Source organism: Fundulus heteroclitus, chromosome 9 (genome assembly GCF_011125445.2).
Source record: "Fundulus heteroclitus isolate FHET01 chromosome 9, MU-UCD_Fhet_4.1, whole genome shotgun sequence".
Classification (NCBI taxonomy): domain Eukaryota; kingdom Metazoa; phylum Chordata; class Actinopteri; order Cyprinodontiformes; family Fundulidae; genus Fundulus; species Fundulus heteroclitus.
In genome coordinates, this window is record NC_046369.1 from 3290822 (window position 1) to 3306519 (window position 15698).

Consider the following 15698-nt stretch of genomic DNA (forward strand, 5'->3'; position numbering starts at 1 on the left):
CAAAGCATACCACACCATAATATGTCAGCTCCCTTTTATAGAGCAGGACCAAAACACTGCACACAGAATAACGGAAACAGCAGTCACATGATGACAATAATAATAATAATAATAATAATAATAATAATAATAATAATAATAATAGTAACCCATGATAAAAGCATGTCAGACAGTGTCAAAGACCGGGGAGCAGAGAAGGGTTTTAAGAAGGAATTTAAAGACAGATGAGGAAGAGGCCTTTGCTGATTCTATAATTCAGGAGCTGCTGCAGCAAACGCCTGGTCTCCTCTGAGCTGAACATCGTATTCAGTCGTCAGATGTAGATCAAGAAGAAAAGAACGGCCATTCAGGCAGCTGAGAGGAGCTTCCTCTGTGGGGCGGCTCGGCTTTGAAGACAGCATGAGGAGCTCGGTCACCTGCGGGAACCCTGCAAAAAAACTGCTGCAAATATCTCCAGAACATCTCCTCTTCGCCTCTCGTCTGAGATTTTCCGGGCACACGGCGCTGGGAGAAAACTCCAGAGTGTGTGCATCCCCTCTGAGGGGTTCGTCCACGCTTAGCTTGAGTGAAGCTGGAGGCACGAGCCACGGAGATCTCAGACAATCATGAAGCTGATGGATGGATGCAATGACAGGAAGCCACTTCTTCAGCCCTCCCCAACAACAATCCAACATGGTCCTAATGACAAAAAATGCCATTTCCATCTATTTGTTTATTTGTTTTATCTGTTGCACTGCAGAGCCCAGTTACACGTCGTCGACGTAAAAGCAATCGTGAATAATTCAAGAAGACTTTGGTCAACAGGGATGTTACATAAACTGGATGTTTCTCCAAAATCAACTAAAAGACGAGATGGAGACTGGCCGGTGAGGCTGACAGTAGCTCTGACTGGTACTGGTTGTGTTTAACTCAACCTGTTTTTCGGTGTAAGGATGGAGCAGGGCTGCAGTTTCTGCTAAACATGCGAGAGAAGGCGTTACTATCAGATGAAGTCAGTCACCGACTTTAAGACAAATGTAAGTTTGGGACAGACGCAACACATGGCCAGAAGAACCCGATGCGAACATGGAGGCATCACTCAGGAGCGTCTTCCTGGGACTTTGTCAAGGTGGATGTCACTACAACATTTCTAGATAACAGCTAGTTTGGATCCAAAAGGAGCATCCCAAGACATATAATGAAGAAAAACAAAAGATTTGGTTCACAGGGCAAATAAAATGAAAGTTACGCAAAGTCTCAGCCAGCATTCAGATCTGAATCTGAGAGAAAATCAGTGGGTTACCTGAGGAGCAAAGTGGATTTTCCCCCCAACAAAAAAGTTTAAATGTTGAAACCAATATGAACTGTGCCTCAACAAGCTATTAGTCTTTGACCAGTGCGTTATTGTAGCTTTTTATTGTTTTGGTATGTTTTTCTTCTACACATTTGTTTTCCTGGTGAATTAGACAGCATGTATGTCATACTTAAAGATGGAAATGGTTTTTAGATATAGATATTAGCATTGCAAAAGTCTGCAAATTACTACAGGTGTATATAAGGTATGTGGTTTATTGTAACGGTCTTATGAACTTACATCATTTTAATTAACTATGGAGATGAACAAATAAAAAACAATCCATGTGGAAATCTCTTCTGTTCAGTTCTTTATTGTCGTGGAAATGTGTTGTGCAGCAGCAAAGACTTTAAAAGCATTCACTTAATACTAATCAAATATATCATGAAGGATTCAAACAAAAAATTTATTTAATTGCACAAAAGAACATTTGTACCAGTTGCACCTTATAGCTGGCAAACTTTACCTTCCACCTGAAGGAAAGAAAAACAAATTATCTGCTGGCTTGGATGTTTTTGGCCCTAAGAAGTAATAAACCAAATGCTAAAACAGACCCAATATAGGATCTATAGAATAAAATCCTCAGTGTTTTGTCGAACATAAAGCGAGGTGATGGCCGTGTAGGCCTTGGTCCTCCATACGGCCGTCCCCGTTTTGACTCCGGGTCTGTGGACCTTTGCTGCAGGTCTTGCCCTTCTATCTCTGCCCTGATTCCTCTCAATCCACTTTTAAAAAAAATTACTGCTAGTGGCACAAAAAAAGATCAAACATCTTAAAAAATAAAGTCTTTGGAATCTCTTTTTTGATCAAAGTGGAGAGAATATTCCCCAATAGTCACCAGGTCCTTGTCCACAGTCTGCACTGACCTTGGCCTGATTGCTGATGAAGAGCCACACTTATGTCGATGTAGATGTAAAAGGATTTTTTTTTTGGAACAATTCTACAGTAAAACACAACAGTGGTGAGGTGTGCTTAGAATAAAATACTGACAGGGGGGCTTATGAGGTTCATTGGTCCGTTACAAAAACCGTAACAGGTTACACAGACTGACACATAACTCTCAGCTAAAGTTATCCAACTCTCTTCCATCCCTCGGTCCTTGCCTCCATCCCTCCCACCTGCTGTGTTCTCAGGCTCTGACCGCCTCGGGCTGCTGCTTGGACCGCCTGTCCTCGCTCAGGTAAAACTGATTGGCTCCCTCTTAAATCACAGCTCCAAAGAGTCATAAGTGCCTTTTGTGTTTGGCTCCCTAGTATACTAAACAGCTATTAATCCCATGCTCAGTGTCAAAGATGGGATTGCTGGGAGCTGTAGGATTTTCCTTAGCTTTGGTGTCTCTCACGCAGGTAAACCGGGCTTTTCATGTCAACCTACTGGCTAAATTGCAATTTATTGCTAACATTCAAATCGTATAACGTTGCCTTATATGTTTGTTTGCAGATACACCAGTGCAGTGCACAAGGTAAGAAAAATAAAAACGATTTCAAAGCCCTGCAGAGGTGTTTAGAAAGATTATTTTTTGATTGTTTTGTCATGATTTGCTCTGAAACTTTATTGCTTTCCATTTGTTTTTGTTTTTTGTTTTTTGTTTCAGCATGTAAAATCTTGTCAGCAAAGCCAATGAGCGCCTCGTCCATTTGGATACAATGGGAAGGTTACCCAGACGCAACAAGCTACCTGTTAGACACCAGAAGGGTCAACTCCACAGATACGGCGCCAATCATCCTCGTGTCAAGCGGACGAGTGACCGAGAGGACCGTTCAGGGTCTGAGTCCCGGGACCGACTACCTCGTGACTCTTAAAGTGGTCAAATTTTTATCTGTGGACTGTGTGACGTCGGTGTCGGTGACCACAGGTAAACACCACCAGCAATATCTGTACTGTTGCACATGATATAAAACAGACATAAAACGATATGCAGATTTCTTAGAACAGGCTTGGTGAACCATTCTGTGTGTAAATCTGCCCTGCGGCTCATCCATCCCTCTCCCTTAATTTGCTTTTTACTCCCAGTGCCCGACACATCACAAATCTTAAACGGCTCGTCACCAACAAGTACTTCGATCTCTCTAAGATGGACAAGCGTACCATCCGCAAAGTACTACGTCCTGCAGGTGATCTCCCAGACGACGAGAGGCATGCTGAACTTCAGCCTCACCGACACCTCGACCGTGGTGACGAACCTGCAGCCCACCACCAACTACGACTGCTACGTTTTCACGGCCAACCAGGCCGGCTGGGGCAGCGGAAGCAAAGTCAGGACCATCACAACGTGTGAGTCTCACGTTTCCTCCTGTAAAGCATTAAAACCCAGTGGCGGTTCTAGACCAAATTTGCCAGGGGAGGGGGGGGGGGGGCAGTGTTTTTTTCAAAGGGGCACATAAAAGAATGAAATCATAAAACAGGGCAATATTTAATCGCTTAATAATATGAAGTGAGACACCTGTGGCTCTGGTACTGCAGGTTTTAAATCCCTGATCTAGCAGATGAAAACTGTGATCCCAGCTCAATACAGCTAAAGCTAAAAAATAAAACACCTTGATTTTTAAACCCTTGTTAGGGTGAAATTGTAAAGGTAAAAAAAAAATAATAATAATTGGTCAAAGTGACAAATCAGGGGTGGTTTCTTCACCAATGCATATAATCGTAAGAAGTTTATTTAATTTATGTTTGTAGTACAGGGGCCATAACAGGGGCCAGGACCATTTCTACAGGGGCACTGGCCCCTTTGGGCCCCTGTCTAGAGCCGCCCCTGTTAAAACCTGAAGATGAACAGCATCCTCTGTTCGTCACAGGACCGCTGGGCGTCAGGCTCCTCCACACTTGTGCTGCATTAAGTTCATTTAAAAAAAAAAGAATAAAAGACGTTTTTTTTAAACATATGTAATAACTCTATTTGAGTTCTTTTGCATCCAAATAGAAACAAACTTGAACAGGAAGCAGGGAACACATATAGGTAATGACATCCTTATCATCAGGCTCTCAAGTGCATCTCAAATGTTTCTCTTAAAACTGAGAATGAATGAGTTTTTTCACTTTGATTTGCAGGTTTATTTAATGTTCTGGTTGAAAAACAATCTTCCCTGTAACATTTAGACAGGTATCAAGTTTAAAAAGAGTCCCAATCAGGGATGTACAAATTAAGATGTTTTGATTGTAGTTTTTTTTAGATTAGGCATTTAATGACACCAAATCCCTTCTACAGTCATTTATTTATTAAGATCAGAAACATACACGTGTATACATCAAGTATCAGTGTCTTCAAAGTGCAATAAGAACATGAAAGAACTACATCTTACTACATTTTACTGATATAACACGGTCTCCTTTGGTACAAAGATTATACTGCAGCTGCCATTTTTCCTATATATTTTTCCTCTGGAATATGGCGAGCATTCATAGGTTGCAGCATCTCTGGGGTTATCTAAGTTACAAAGGCTGGTAAAATGTCCTGAAAGCATTCCATCTAAAACAGGCGTAGCTTTGTTATTGTTATCTGAAGATAAATCCAATTCAAATCTCACAACCATCAGTAAACTCATGCTCCTGTGCTTCCATGGAGCTCTTTTGGCTGACGGCCTTCGCATCTTTCCTGTCTGCTTAATTAAAAACTTCTCACATTTCTGGGGCGGTTTCACAAAACGATGTGTGAACAAAGGGAACACACTACCTGATTCTTTTTGGCCCAATTTTACCCCCTATGGTGGTTAGTTGGCAGAGAGCGCAGGAACAAAAATCTGTCAGAGGAGTTATGATTGGAGCCTGTAAATGTGTGAGGGGAGCCGACCCGACCCGACCTCTGTCTTAGAATATTTACATCCCCGACCCAACTGTAACGGTGTGTTGCTGATGCCCAATTAAAAGGACAGGCTGCAATTTGACTATTTTTGTACTTTATTATGAAAAAGAAAATACAAAAAATACACACTAACTAACCACATAGTGCTAAAAAGAACAAGTGAAGAATAACAGAGGGATGCTCTGATATGACTAAAACACAGTAATTAATAATTATTGCAACAAACCACAACAATTCATTAATTGCACCTTAATGTAAGGAGACTTAAATAAACAAACAAAATATTTTTCACTATAAAAAACCCCATAACTTTTTATCAATTATTCTCAAAGCTTATTTGAACAAACCTGCCCAAACACAATGTCGCTTTCTGTTCAGATTTAAATAATATTACTTTACTTTAGATTAAAGTCAACGTATACAGTCGTTCCAAACCCCACTAACGAGCTCAAATACATGTTCCAGACATATTTGCCTGTGGATTAAAGTTACAGTTCTGCATCTGCAGCTGCCTGTCTTTTTGTTTTTTTGTTTTTTTTAAATAGGGTTAAACAGAAATATAACCCTTTACAAGTTAGAGAACCTCATCTGTTAGCGCCACCTGCTGGTATGTATGGTCCTTGAAACTTTTGCCTCAGAGAGAGTTTTCACCAGAGTTTGAAGCGCTCCCCCAGTGTCTTAGTTGTGAACTAAAATATAAAAAAAAGTAAGTGTGAGCACCTTCTATTGTCTCTATAAGGTCATAGAGCGTGTTGCCACCTTTACGGAAAAAGCTATTCTCCTACTTCATAAACAGCCTGCTTTAAATGCTGCCCGTCGTTTCAGCCTCCCTCTATCAGATAATTTAATAACAATATATATATCGATGATAGAACAAAAAAGTGTCAATAAAAAGTTAAACAGAATAACAGTTTTCCTTCCTTATGCATTCTAGCCATGTAGGTTAATATTACAGTCATTACATCCTCCCAACCAATCACAAACGCAGACCCAGGAACTAAGCTCCGCCCCCTTCAAAGAGTTCAGAGAGCACGAGTTCTATTTTCTTTTTTAAAAACTTGCAGTTTTGATAAAAAAGTTGGTTTACTTTGAATTCAGTGTTTGTGCGTTCTTTATCTAATAATAGGTTGCTAAGCAGCATCATAAAATGCCCAGGGCTGCTCTTAAAATATGTTTTTAATTTGTTGATAATTATCGATAGCGATCAATATGATTTCTATTTTATCGAGCTAAGTCAGGGATCTCTCATAAATATCATGACCAGGCCCCCAAAGCGGTTGAGATCGGGACGTCTCTAATTACAATCCTTAGTGTTAAATAAAAAAGAGGTATATAATGTACTCTAATTACGCATTTTGTTCATGTTTGTAGTGGTGCAGCCCCCAGTTGGAATCAAAGCAACCCAAACTAACGTGGGAACGGCGAGAATCACGTGGGAGCCGGTGCAGAACGTCCTGATGTACCAGGTCGCCTTGCAGGACGCCGACGAGCCCGCCGCCAAGCCGTCCGTGTACAACGTCACCGACACCAAGCTGGACGTGAGCGGCATCCTCCCGTGCACCAACTACCTGATCTCCGTGTTCTCATTCAGCAAGTTCCTGCTGCTGAGCGAGCCCACGAAGCACAACTACACCACCAACAGTGAGTTACCAGAGCCCCGGCTCATGTCGCTCACTTCTGGATAAAGATCTAGGTCAGCTTTTCTTTCCCGGGCCACCCTTTCAGACACACAGAAGACGATCCTCAGGGCAAAAAGGATTCTGATTCACCAGCGTCTCATCCGCTGATGAGGGTGTCATATAAAGAGATAAATGAATCCAAAGACAGTCCTTCTGATCTTATCATATGAACTGTTGAAAGTGGCTTGAATATGTAATCCTCATTGTTTCTGAGTTTATCCTAATTTGCGACGCTTGACCACTTTCAGAGTTGGCACCAGTGTCTTCAGTCTCGGTGGACTACTCCTGCTCCACGAACTCTGTCACGGTTTCATGGTCGTCCGTCCAAGGAGCCGACTCCTACCTGGCCACGGCAGTGGGTGAAAACGGAACCAAGATGGAGTGCACGGACCGCAGCACCAGCTGCAACATCAAAGGACTCAGCTGTGGCCAGGACTACGAGGTGCACGTAATACCGATGTCCAACAACTGCAGGAACCGGATCAATGCCACATCAGCATCGTTCCAGACTGGTGAGACACAAAATGATTAAAAAAAATAAACCAAAATACTCAGAAATCTCATGTTGAAGTCAGGATGACCAATGAGCTTTCAAATATGGCCAAGTCAAAGTGCTGAACTCCAAGAATTCAACATCACAAGTGAATAATTATGACACAAGTGTCAGAATACCTGTTTATTAGCTACAATTTTGCACCCACAGCAAAACAAAAAGCACACCAGCTTTCTGACATCGAAATAGCTGAGTTTATTTTAGGAAAAATCACCTTTACTGCTCCACTAACATCTGATTTCTGACTTGGTAAGTCCTCAGAATCCAACATGGCTGCCACAAGTCTAAAAGGGAGCGCAACCTCTGATTGGTTGTTGGCTTGTGTTGTGTTAAAAGCATTTTGCCTGCTCAGCAACCACAACAGTGAGCAATTTTCACGGGTTGTCTGGCTTGGGACATGCCATTAAGTCGTTTTCTGACCCAAGTTCTGACTTCTGAAGTAAAGGCAGCTTAGAACAAGAATGGTACGATTCTACATAAGCAGAAAGGGCCTTCTGGGATGGAAAATCCCTGAAGACACAGTAACTAAACTTACAGGGACAAGAGGTGCCATAGGAAATGTGAAGTCCAATGCTGAGGCATCCAAACTGCTACGATAGGCCCAAAAGTTACAGTTATGTAAAGAAGGAAAGACGCGGCCTCAAGAGTCAAACCTTTTCTTTCTTTAGACTTTACAGCCTAAAATCAGCCCAAATCTCTTAATTCTCACACGTTTCTGCAGGTATTCTGATAAAATCCTGGGTGCCATAGAAGTAATTCAGTTAAGACAAACTCCTGTACATAAATGCACACATCAGTCAACCGAATTAGGAACTGAGTCGTCGTTCTGATCTGATTATCAAGGGCGACTGTGGATCAGAGGGCTGATTGATGCTCTTGCACTGCAAAAACGGAACTAAAAATAAGTCAAAGTTTCTTGCAATGAGTGTGTTTGTCCTTGATTTGAGCAGGTAAATAAGATGATCTGCTAATGGAATGAGTATTTTGACCCCTAAAATAAGATAATTAGATATTCTGCCCTCTAAATAAGATGACGGAGATGAGTTGTTCCTATTTTAAGTTCAAAAATCTCATTCCATTGGAAAATCATCTTATTTACCTGCTCAAATCAAGAACAAATACATTCATTTCAAGAAAATGTGACTTATGTTTAGTTTTGTTTTTACAGTGTACAATTGGAAGGCTGGACTTTCAACCCACAGCCTCCTGTTTCTTGCTCCAAAAAGTTGATAAGTGGGACATTCGGTCTTTAAAAGCTGTTGTTGTTTGAAAATGATGCAGAAGCAGCAGAAAACCCGAACCCCACTGTAACAACACCCCTAAGAATTAATTGGGTGACTATTTCAGAAGAAAAGACGTAACATATCCCTTAAACACGGCTAAAACGAACGGGGACGTTCTAACAAATTCTTCGATGGGTGTTTACTGCTCCACCCTGGTGTCTGTTTTTTTATATCTTCTCACATATCCCTCTATTCTTCTTAAGAACCTGGCCCATACTGGCTGTCCTGCCACACCCACGCAGGTCACGTATGACGCAGATGAACTTTCGTCTCTGCTTGATAGAATTTCCTCACTGGCCGATAAATGACCAAACACAGCAGTAAAGCAAACTAAACCTTTGAATCATTAAACGTGGTGATCATAACCCCTAAAATTTGTTATAAGCATCATAAACCTCCCCAAAAAACTAAAAATAAGATGAGTTAAAAGAGGAATAAGATGCTCCTTTAGTGCTTCTCAGCTCACACCAGCCAAAAGCCACTGGGGGATACTTGTTTACAGGTTTTATATTTCAAGTCCTTTTTTTGCCACCCAAGTTCACATGTATGTTTGAATCATCTTTTTTTTCTTTTTTTTTTAAATGGGTCTCCCATTCATCTTCGCACTCAATATGTCATTGTTGCATTGTTCGTCTCAGACCCGTGCTTTTATAAAAGCCTGAATGCGGCGAAAAGCTAAACAGCTTTCTTTGGTATCAGGGCGTTTTAACCTAAAAAAAAAAAAAAAAAAAGGAGATGTGAGACATTTCCTTTTGATTGTGACATTTAACCATAATTACGTGTATTTTTAGCCCCTCTGTTATCCATCCTTCTTCTATGTAACCCTATGTGAGTGTTTATGTTAAAGTACGTAACGTGGTGCGGCTACGAGGTTTAAATTACTGCTGTGATGTGTCTTACTTTCAAGCCCCCTGTCCTCCTGGCAACCTGACGTTGCTGCGGGAATGCAGCAGTGACGTTATCGTCTTCTCATGGAATCACACCAGCAACGTAGATTACTACATGGCCATGGCAGAGGACTCAAAGGTGAGGCGTGCTGGACTTGATTTCAACCCGTGTCTGTGTGTTTTAAATACATTTTAGACGGATGGGTTTGAATTCCTGTGCTAACGGCTGCAAAGGGGCGAAGTTTGCTTGCACCCAGATGGTCCTGGGTTTAAATCCCAACCTGGGGACTTTCTGCATGGAGTTTGCTTGTTCTCCCTGTGCATTCATGGGTTCTCTCCGGGTACTCCACTTTCCTCTTGCAGTCCATGATCGTCAGGTTTCCTGGTCGCTCTAAATTACCTTTGGGTGTAAATGTGTTTGCCCGGGGTCTCCTGCTGGAGAAAATAAAATATAATTGAAGCAGCTTTTTGTCAAGTCTGGGTTCTTTAGATTTGAAATGCACTTGTTTATTACATATACATACAGGTATATCTAAAAAAAAAAAAAATGTGAATATAGTGAAAAAGTTAAATATTCTTTGACTGATTTCAGAAAGTGAAACTAATATTCTACATAGACCCGCTACATATATGGAGAAATATTTTAATATGGCGTCACAGAAAATGTTTACATGTTGAGGAATAATATCCCAATGGTGTCACACCTCAATCACCTACAAAGGTTTCCTTAGCTGAGGTGTACCTGTACATTTATTAATAAATGTGCTTTAATCATAATGATCACAACGTTGATTACTATAAACTTCTAGCTTTTTTTTTATTTATTAAAAAGACATAATTCTGTGCATTGCTAGTTTCAATTACCTCATCTCTATTAATTATACTGCATACATTTCAGTTTCCTGCAGCCTGTTGGCGTAACTTATGAATCAGCTTAAGATAAAATGGATTTCAATGTCTGGCATGCATAATACTGAATCTATATGAATGGAAATTTGTCATGTAATTTAAATTGACAATTTTTTTTAAATAACCTTTTTTTTTTAGTTAAAACACACAAAGAACATTTCACAGCTTATCAATAAAATTTTGTTTCTGTTTCCAGGGAGAGGTCATGAACTGCCTGACTGAAGACAACTCGTGCTACTTCACACGCACAGCGTGCGGCCGACGGTATTCCTTCACGGTCTTCTCCATCACAGAGGGCTGCAGGAGCGCCGTCAGCTCCCCTGTTGGCATTCAAACAGGTAAAAACCACTTAGATTTGCAAAACAAACGTGGGTGTAGACACACAGATGTGCATTTTTCTCTAAGATTTTGAACTCATCCATCAGCTGCCTGCGCAGTTTCATGTGCGCAGCTTCGGCGCAGATCTCCTAAATCTTAATTTCTTACTCTGCGACTATCTTTCGTTCTTAAGCAGGAATCTGCTTTCTGGAATGCAACGATGAATATCTGCTTCTCAGATCTTTAAAAACATGTCGTGTTTGTGTACTGTGTGCGTTTGTGCTGCAACACCAAGCTGGGTCAATCTTCAAAGTAACTTATTAAATAGCAGAAGCTGTTGGCAGGGCAGCCATTTATCTCTACTGTAAAAGAAAATTAGCAGGTGATTGACTCTAAGGGTCACTTTTCCTTCTCAACTTATGATACATATTATTCAAAATACTTTAAAAAGGTCTAAGCAAGAAGCAAAACTGAGAGACAACCTTCTCAAATTTTGTCAAATAAAAAGATTTATGTGGCATCCGTTGCTCTCTCAACCATTTTAATCTCATACATTTAAACGAAATCCAGTCAGTACATAGAGTCCTTCTGCGTTCAGCTTAATCTCTGTATTAATGAAGCTGCAAGAATCGATGTGTGGAGATGTTTGAAGCAGGGTTAGGTGAACATCTCACAGAGCACTGCTCAATAAGCACCACTTTAAACTGTAAATTTACCAAAACATGAGAGACAGGGCAAGAAAATTAATCTGAGAAACATCCGAGAGGTTCCTGGTGACTCTGGAGGAGCTGCAGGAATACACCACTGGTGCACTTTAAAATGTGTCCTTTGCAAAAGAGAATCCAGAGTAATTTGCTTGTTAACAGAAAGACATAACATTTAAAATCCGCCACATTACATATAAGGTAGCCGCTGTGCTCACGGAAACACGGTCTTGGCAGCATCATGCTGTGGGATCCAGGGAGCAAACCTGCTGGAGGCTGCTGAGGCTTGAGAGTGAGGTGCAGGTTCACCTTTCAGCAGAAGAACGGCCCCAAACAAGCAGCCAGACCCACAATTTACTGAATCAAAGGTGTTAAAACGGCCTAGTCAAAGCCTAGACCTCAGTTTATCCTAGAATCTGTGGCTACACTTGAAAACCGATCTTCACTGATGTGCTCTGTCAAATCTGACCAAGATTTAGCTATTTTGCAACGGAGAATGGCCAAAGATTTCTGCCTGTGTAAATAAAAGCGAGTGAAGTTTGTGTCTATCTGCATGTTAGATTTGATAAAACAACCTCTAATATACTTTATTTTTTATCCAGCTCCGTGCATTCCCCAGAACCTGCAGACCTCAGCCAGCTGCAGCAGTGACATTCTGGTCAGCAAGTGGGACCACTCTGAGGGGGCCTTGTGGTACATGGTTGAGGCTGAAGGCAACATCAGGAACAGCACCTATAACTGCAGCTCCCGGTCCAACAGCTGCGCCATGGAGGGCGTCCTCTGCGGAGATCAGCTGACCATGACCATCACGGCTCACGATGACGACTGTTCCAGTCCAGCACAGCTGGGGCCTCCTGCTGAGACAGGTGAGGAAGACAGGTTTCACTCAGCTGTGTGTGACGGTAGCGAAGAGTTATCGTCCAATAATACCTTAATATTTAATCAAAAAGAACAAAGTTTGTAAACAATGTTTAGAATGACATTCTTCAATAGGCATGAATTGAATTTAAGAATAAGAGTTCCTCGAATGTCCCGCAATGGGGAAATTCAGGCGTGACGGTGGCAGACACACGGACAGTTACACACAGTTATTATAAATGAGGAAAAAAAAGAAAAATAGCAAAACGGGCTAATCTAAAGTCAGCTCTAAAGGAGGGGTCACAAACCTTTTAGAAGTCGAGAGCTGCTTCATTGAATCAGAATCAGAATATTTTATCTGTCACCGCATGTTCTCTTTGGCTACTCCAGTTCACATTACACATAAAGAAGGCAAAAAAACAACAACTAAATAAACATGCAATGAACATGTTTGTTTGCAAACACCTATCCTGGCCTTTGAACTGGAAGGGCTGACCTTAACTTTGTTTGATATAAACATGTTGTACATGCATTTATCATTTGAAATCTATGTAAATACAAGTATGATTAAACATCAAGAGCAACGCATGATATGTCTGTTGCGAGCAGCTAAGATTATAAAGTCTGACAGCAGCCGGGAGGAAGGACCTGCGGAAACGCTCCTTAGAGCATCTGGGATGCAGCAGTCTGTCTCTAAAAGAGCCCTCCAGCTCTGCACCAGCTCCATGCCTGGGGGGTGGGAGACGTCGTCCATCAGCGATATGACGTTTTTTTGTTTCCTCTCCTTTAGTCCCATGCGTGCCCCAGGGCGTGGCGGCTGTAACGCAATGTGGATCCGACTCCATCAGGGTGACGTGGAAGATGAACAGCGGAACGCTTTTCTACATCGCCTTCGCCAAGGGCAGCGACGGTGTGACCAGCAGCTGCAACTCCCTGGCTGCGTCCTGCGTCATCAGCGGCCTGAAGTGCAGCAGCAACTACACCGTCTACGTCATCGCTTCGAACTTCTACTGCAACAGCTCCGAAAGCGAGACGGTCATCTTAAAAACAGGTACGGCACGGGGCTCTTTGCACGCAAGTTGCACGCCAACAACGGCAAGGATAAGGGTGGCTAACGGTTTTGAATCTCCCCCCTTGCAGCCGCCTGCTCCCCAGATAGTGTCTCTACGTCCCTGGACTGCGCCTCCAACAAGGCTTTGGTTTCCTGGCAGTGGCCGTCACCAATAAACTCCTTCACCGCCACCGTGGAGGACGAGGTTGGCGGACGTCTGAGCTGTAACTCCACCACCACCAGCTGCAAAGTTTCCAACCTGACGTGTGGCCGAAACTACAGCGTGTCCGTGTCTCACCTTGATGCCGCCAGCTGCTCCAGCGTTCCCTCTAAGCCCATCCAAATGGAGTCTGGTAGGAACATTAGCAGATCCACACATTAATCTGTGGCAAAATAAAAAAAAAAAAATACACATCTCATCTACCCTTTTATCACTTTCTGACATCCAATCAAACCAAACCGTCTCTGTTTTAGGTCAGCTGGAATTACCTTATTTACATTTTGTTTCCTAAATGCTTGAGTAATGAGACATATGTCCTAACCTCATAATCTTCAGGGACGTTTGTTACGTCCACAGTTGGCTGGATGAACTGGGTAACATAAAATTAACAAACAGTGTTGACTGTTCGAATGCAGCTGCTGTGTGCTGTTTGGGCATTTTGTGAATCACTATTGGTTTGCAAACCTTGCACTGCAAAAATGGATATAAAAATAAGTAAAATGTTCTTAAAATTAGTGCATTTGTCCTTGATTTGAGCAGGTAAATAAGATGGTTTGCCAATTGGAATGAGTATTTTGACCACTAAAATAAAATAATTAGATATCCTGCACTTGAAATAAGATGAGATGAATTGTTCCTATTTTAAGTGCAAAAATCTAATTCCATTGGCAAATCAAGGACAAATACACTAATCTTAAGAACATTTAACTTATTTTTAGTTCTGTTTTTGCAGTGTGTGAATGCTCTGACTCCTGCCATTTGACTGCTAGTTAGTTTTCGGCTTGCTAAACTTGAAATACTCCGCTTAGATATTAGTTTTGGTTATGTTATTGTTTTGCAAACCTGAAAACGTTGAGTTTAGTCCTTCCCCTTTTTTTGTGTTTTTTTTCTTGTTGGGTTTGTTTTGCTGAGAAGCTATTTTATTCATTAAAAGATGGTTAATTCCAGTTTTTTGTTTTTATCTAGTTTAACAACGTGTTGGACGTTGTCTCTTTTTGTTAAAAAAAAAACATATAAGTAAACCTTTAATCAATTTTACAAACTAGACTCTTTAATTTTATGTTGCCCCGTTCTTCCAGCCAAGTATGGGCGTAAGATATGTGGGGGCTCGTCCGGGAGCCCCCACTTATCTTTGGAGTCGCTGTTAAAATCCCATCATTACTCAGTTACATCAGGCTTGTCAGGACCAATCAACAGATATTTGAAAAAATGGGAGAAAGGTTGACACGAGTATTACAATTTAAAACTCAATTCTACCAAATATTGAGGGAATATTTGGAAATGTCTTGATTTTAAGAATGTAAAAATAGCTAAAAATAAATAAATTGCTTTTTCTCTTTCATTATTCTGCCACTGAGCAAATGGTTGGTTTATCCCGGGGGGGGGGGGGGGGGGGGGGACCTTAAAAGGTTACGTGTTGTTCTATAGACTGTATGTAAATATCTGGTTTCAGCTGTATAAGGGTGCAAGACATTGTTGAGGGCATAATCACTATGTTGAAGTCATGAAATCAAACCTTCTGCTTAGTGTTTGTCTCCTGTTACTTATCCACCAGTAAAGAATCAGTCTTAATATAAGCGTTACCGTTTAAAAAAAAAAATCAGGATCAACTTAACGTTTCTGAACATGAGCTCATTTTACATCCCTCCACAGCTTACCTAACAGCTACCTTTATGCACCTCCACACCCTCCCGCTCTTGTAACTAAAACGTCTTCGCTCTCGTCTCTGTCCAGTTCCCTGCGGCCCGTCCAACGTCCGCGTGAAGCTGAACTGTGCGTCCGGTGCTGCGAACATCAGCTGGGACGCACAGAGAAAAGCAGACGGCTACGTCACTGTAATCTCAGACGCAAACCAGACGACGATGACTCGGCACAACACCACGCAACCCATGCTGAGCATTGGCTCAAAGGAATGCGGGCAGGAGTACACGGTGAAGGTGATGTCCTTCAGCGGGAGCTGCGTCAGCTTTCCGTCAGAGACACACTTCAAAGAGCGTAAGAAAAGGCCTTCGTGCTCCCTGTCATGCTGGTACTCACCATTTTCCTCACGCTATGACTGCCTAGGTTCAGTAGGGTGAACTGATCAGAGGTTCTACTCCCCCAG

The 15698-nt window shown here is 41.8% G+C and overlaps 1 protein-coding gene across 1 annotated transcript in view; it reads left to right on the plus strand.

The window, feature by feature from the left end:
- Nucleotides 1-2625: 2625 nt before the first annotated feature.
- LOC105936915 overlaps nucleotides 2626-15698 on the plus strand; it is a 62989-nt gene continuing 49916 nt past the window's right edge. Inside the window, exons 1-12 of the mRNA XM_036141644.1 lie at nucleotides 2626-2679; nucleotides 2774-2795; nucleotides 2928-3188; nucleotides 3347-3607; nucleotides 6504-6773; nucleotides 7060-7323; nucleotides 9495-9673; nucleotides 10640-10781; nucleotides 12068-12331; nucleotides 13114-13374; nucleotides 13464-13727; nucleotides 15329-15589. Coding sequence (XP_035997537.1) covers nucleotides 2626-2679; nucleotides 2774-2795; nucleotides 2928-3188; nucleotides 3347-3607; nucleotides 6504-6773; nucleotides 7060-7323; nucleotides 9495-9673; nucleotides 10640-10781; nucleotides 12068-12331; nucleotides 13114-13374; nucleotides 13464-13727; nucleotides 15329-15589 — 2503 coding nt within the window. The remainder of the gene's footprint in view (nucleotides 2680-2773; nucleotides 2796-2927; nucleotides 3189-3346; nucleotides 3608-6503; nucleotides 6774-7059; nucleotides 7324-9494; nucleotides 9674-10639; nucleotides 10782-12067; nucleotides 12332-13113; nucleotides 13375-13463; nucleotides 13728-15328; nucleotides 15590-15698) is intronic.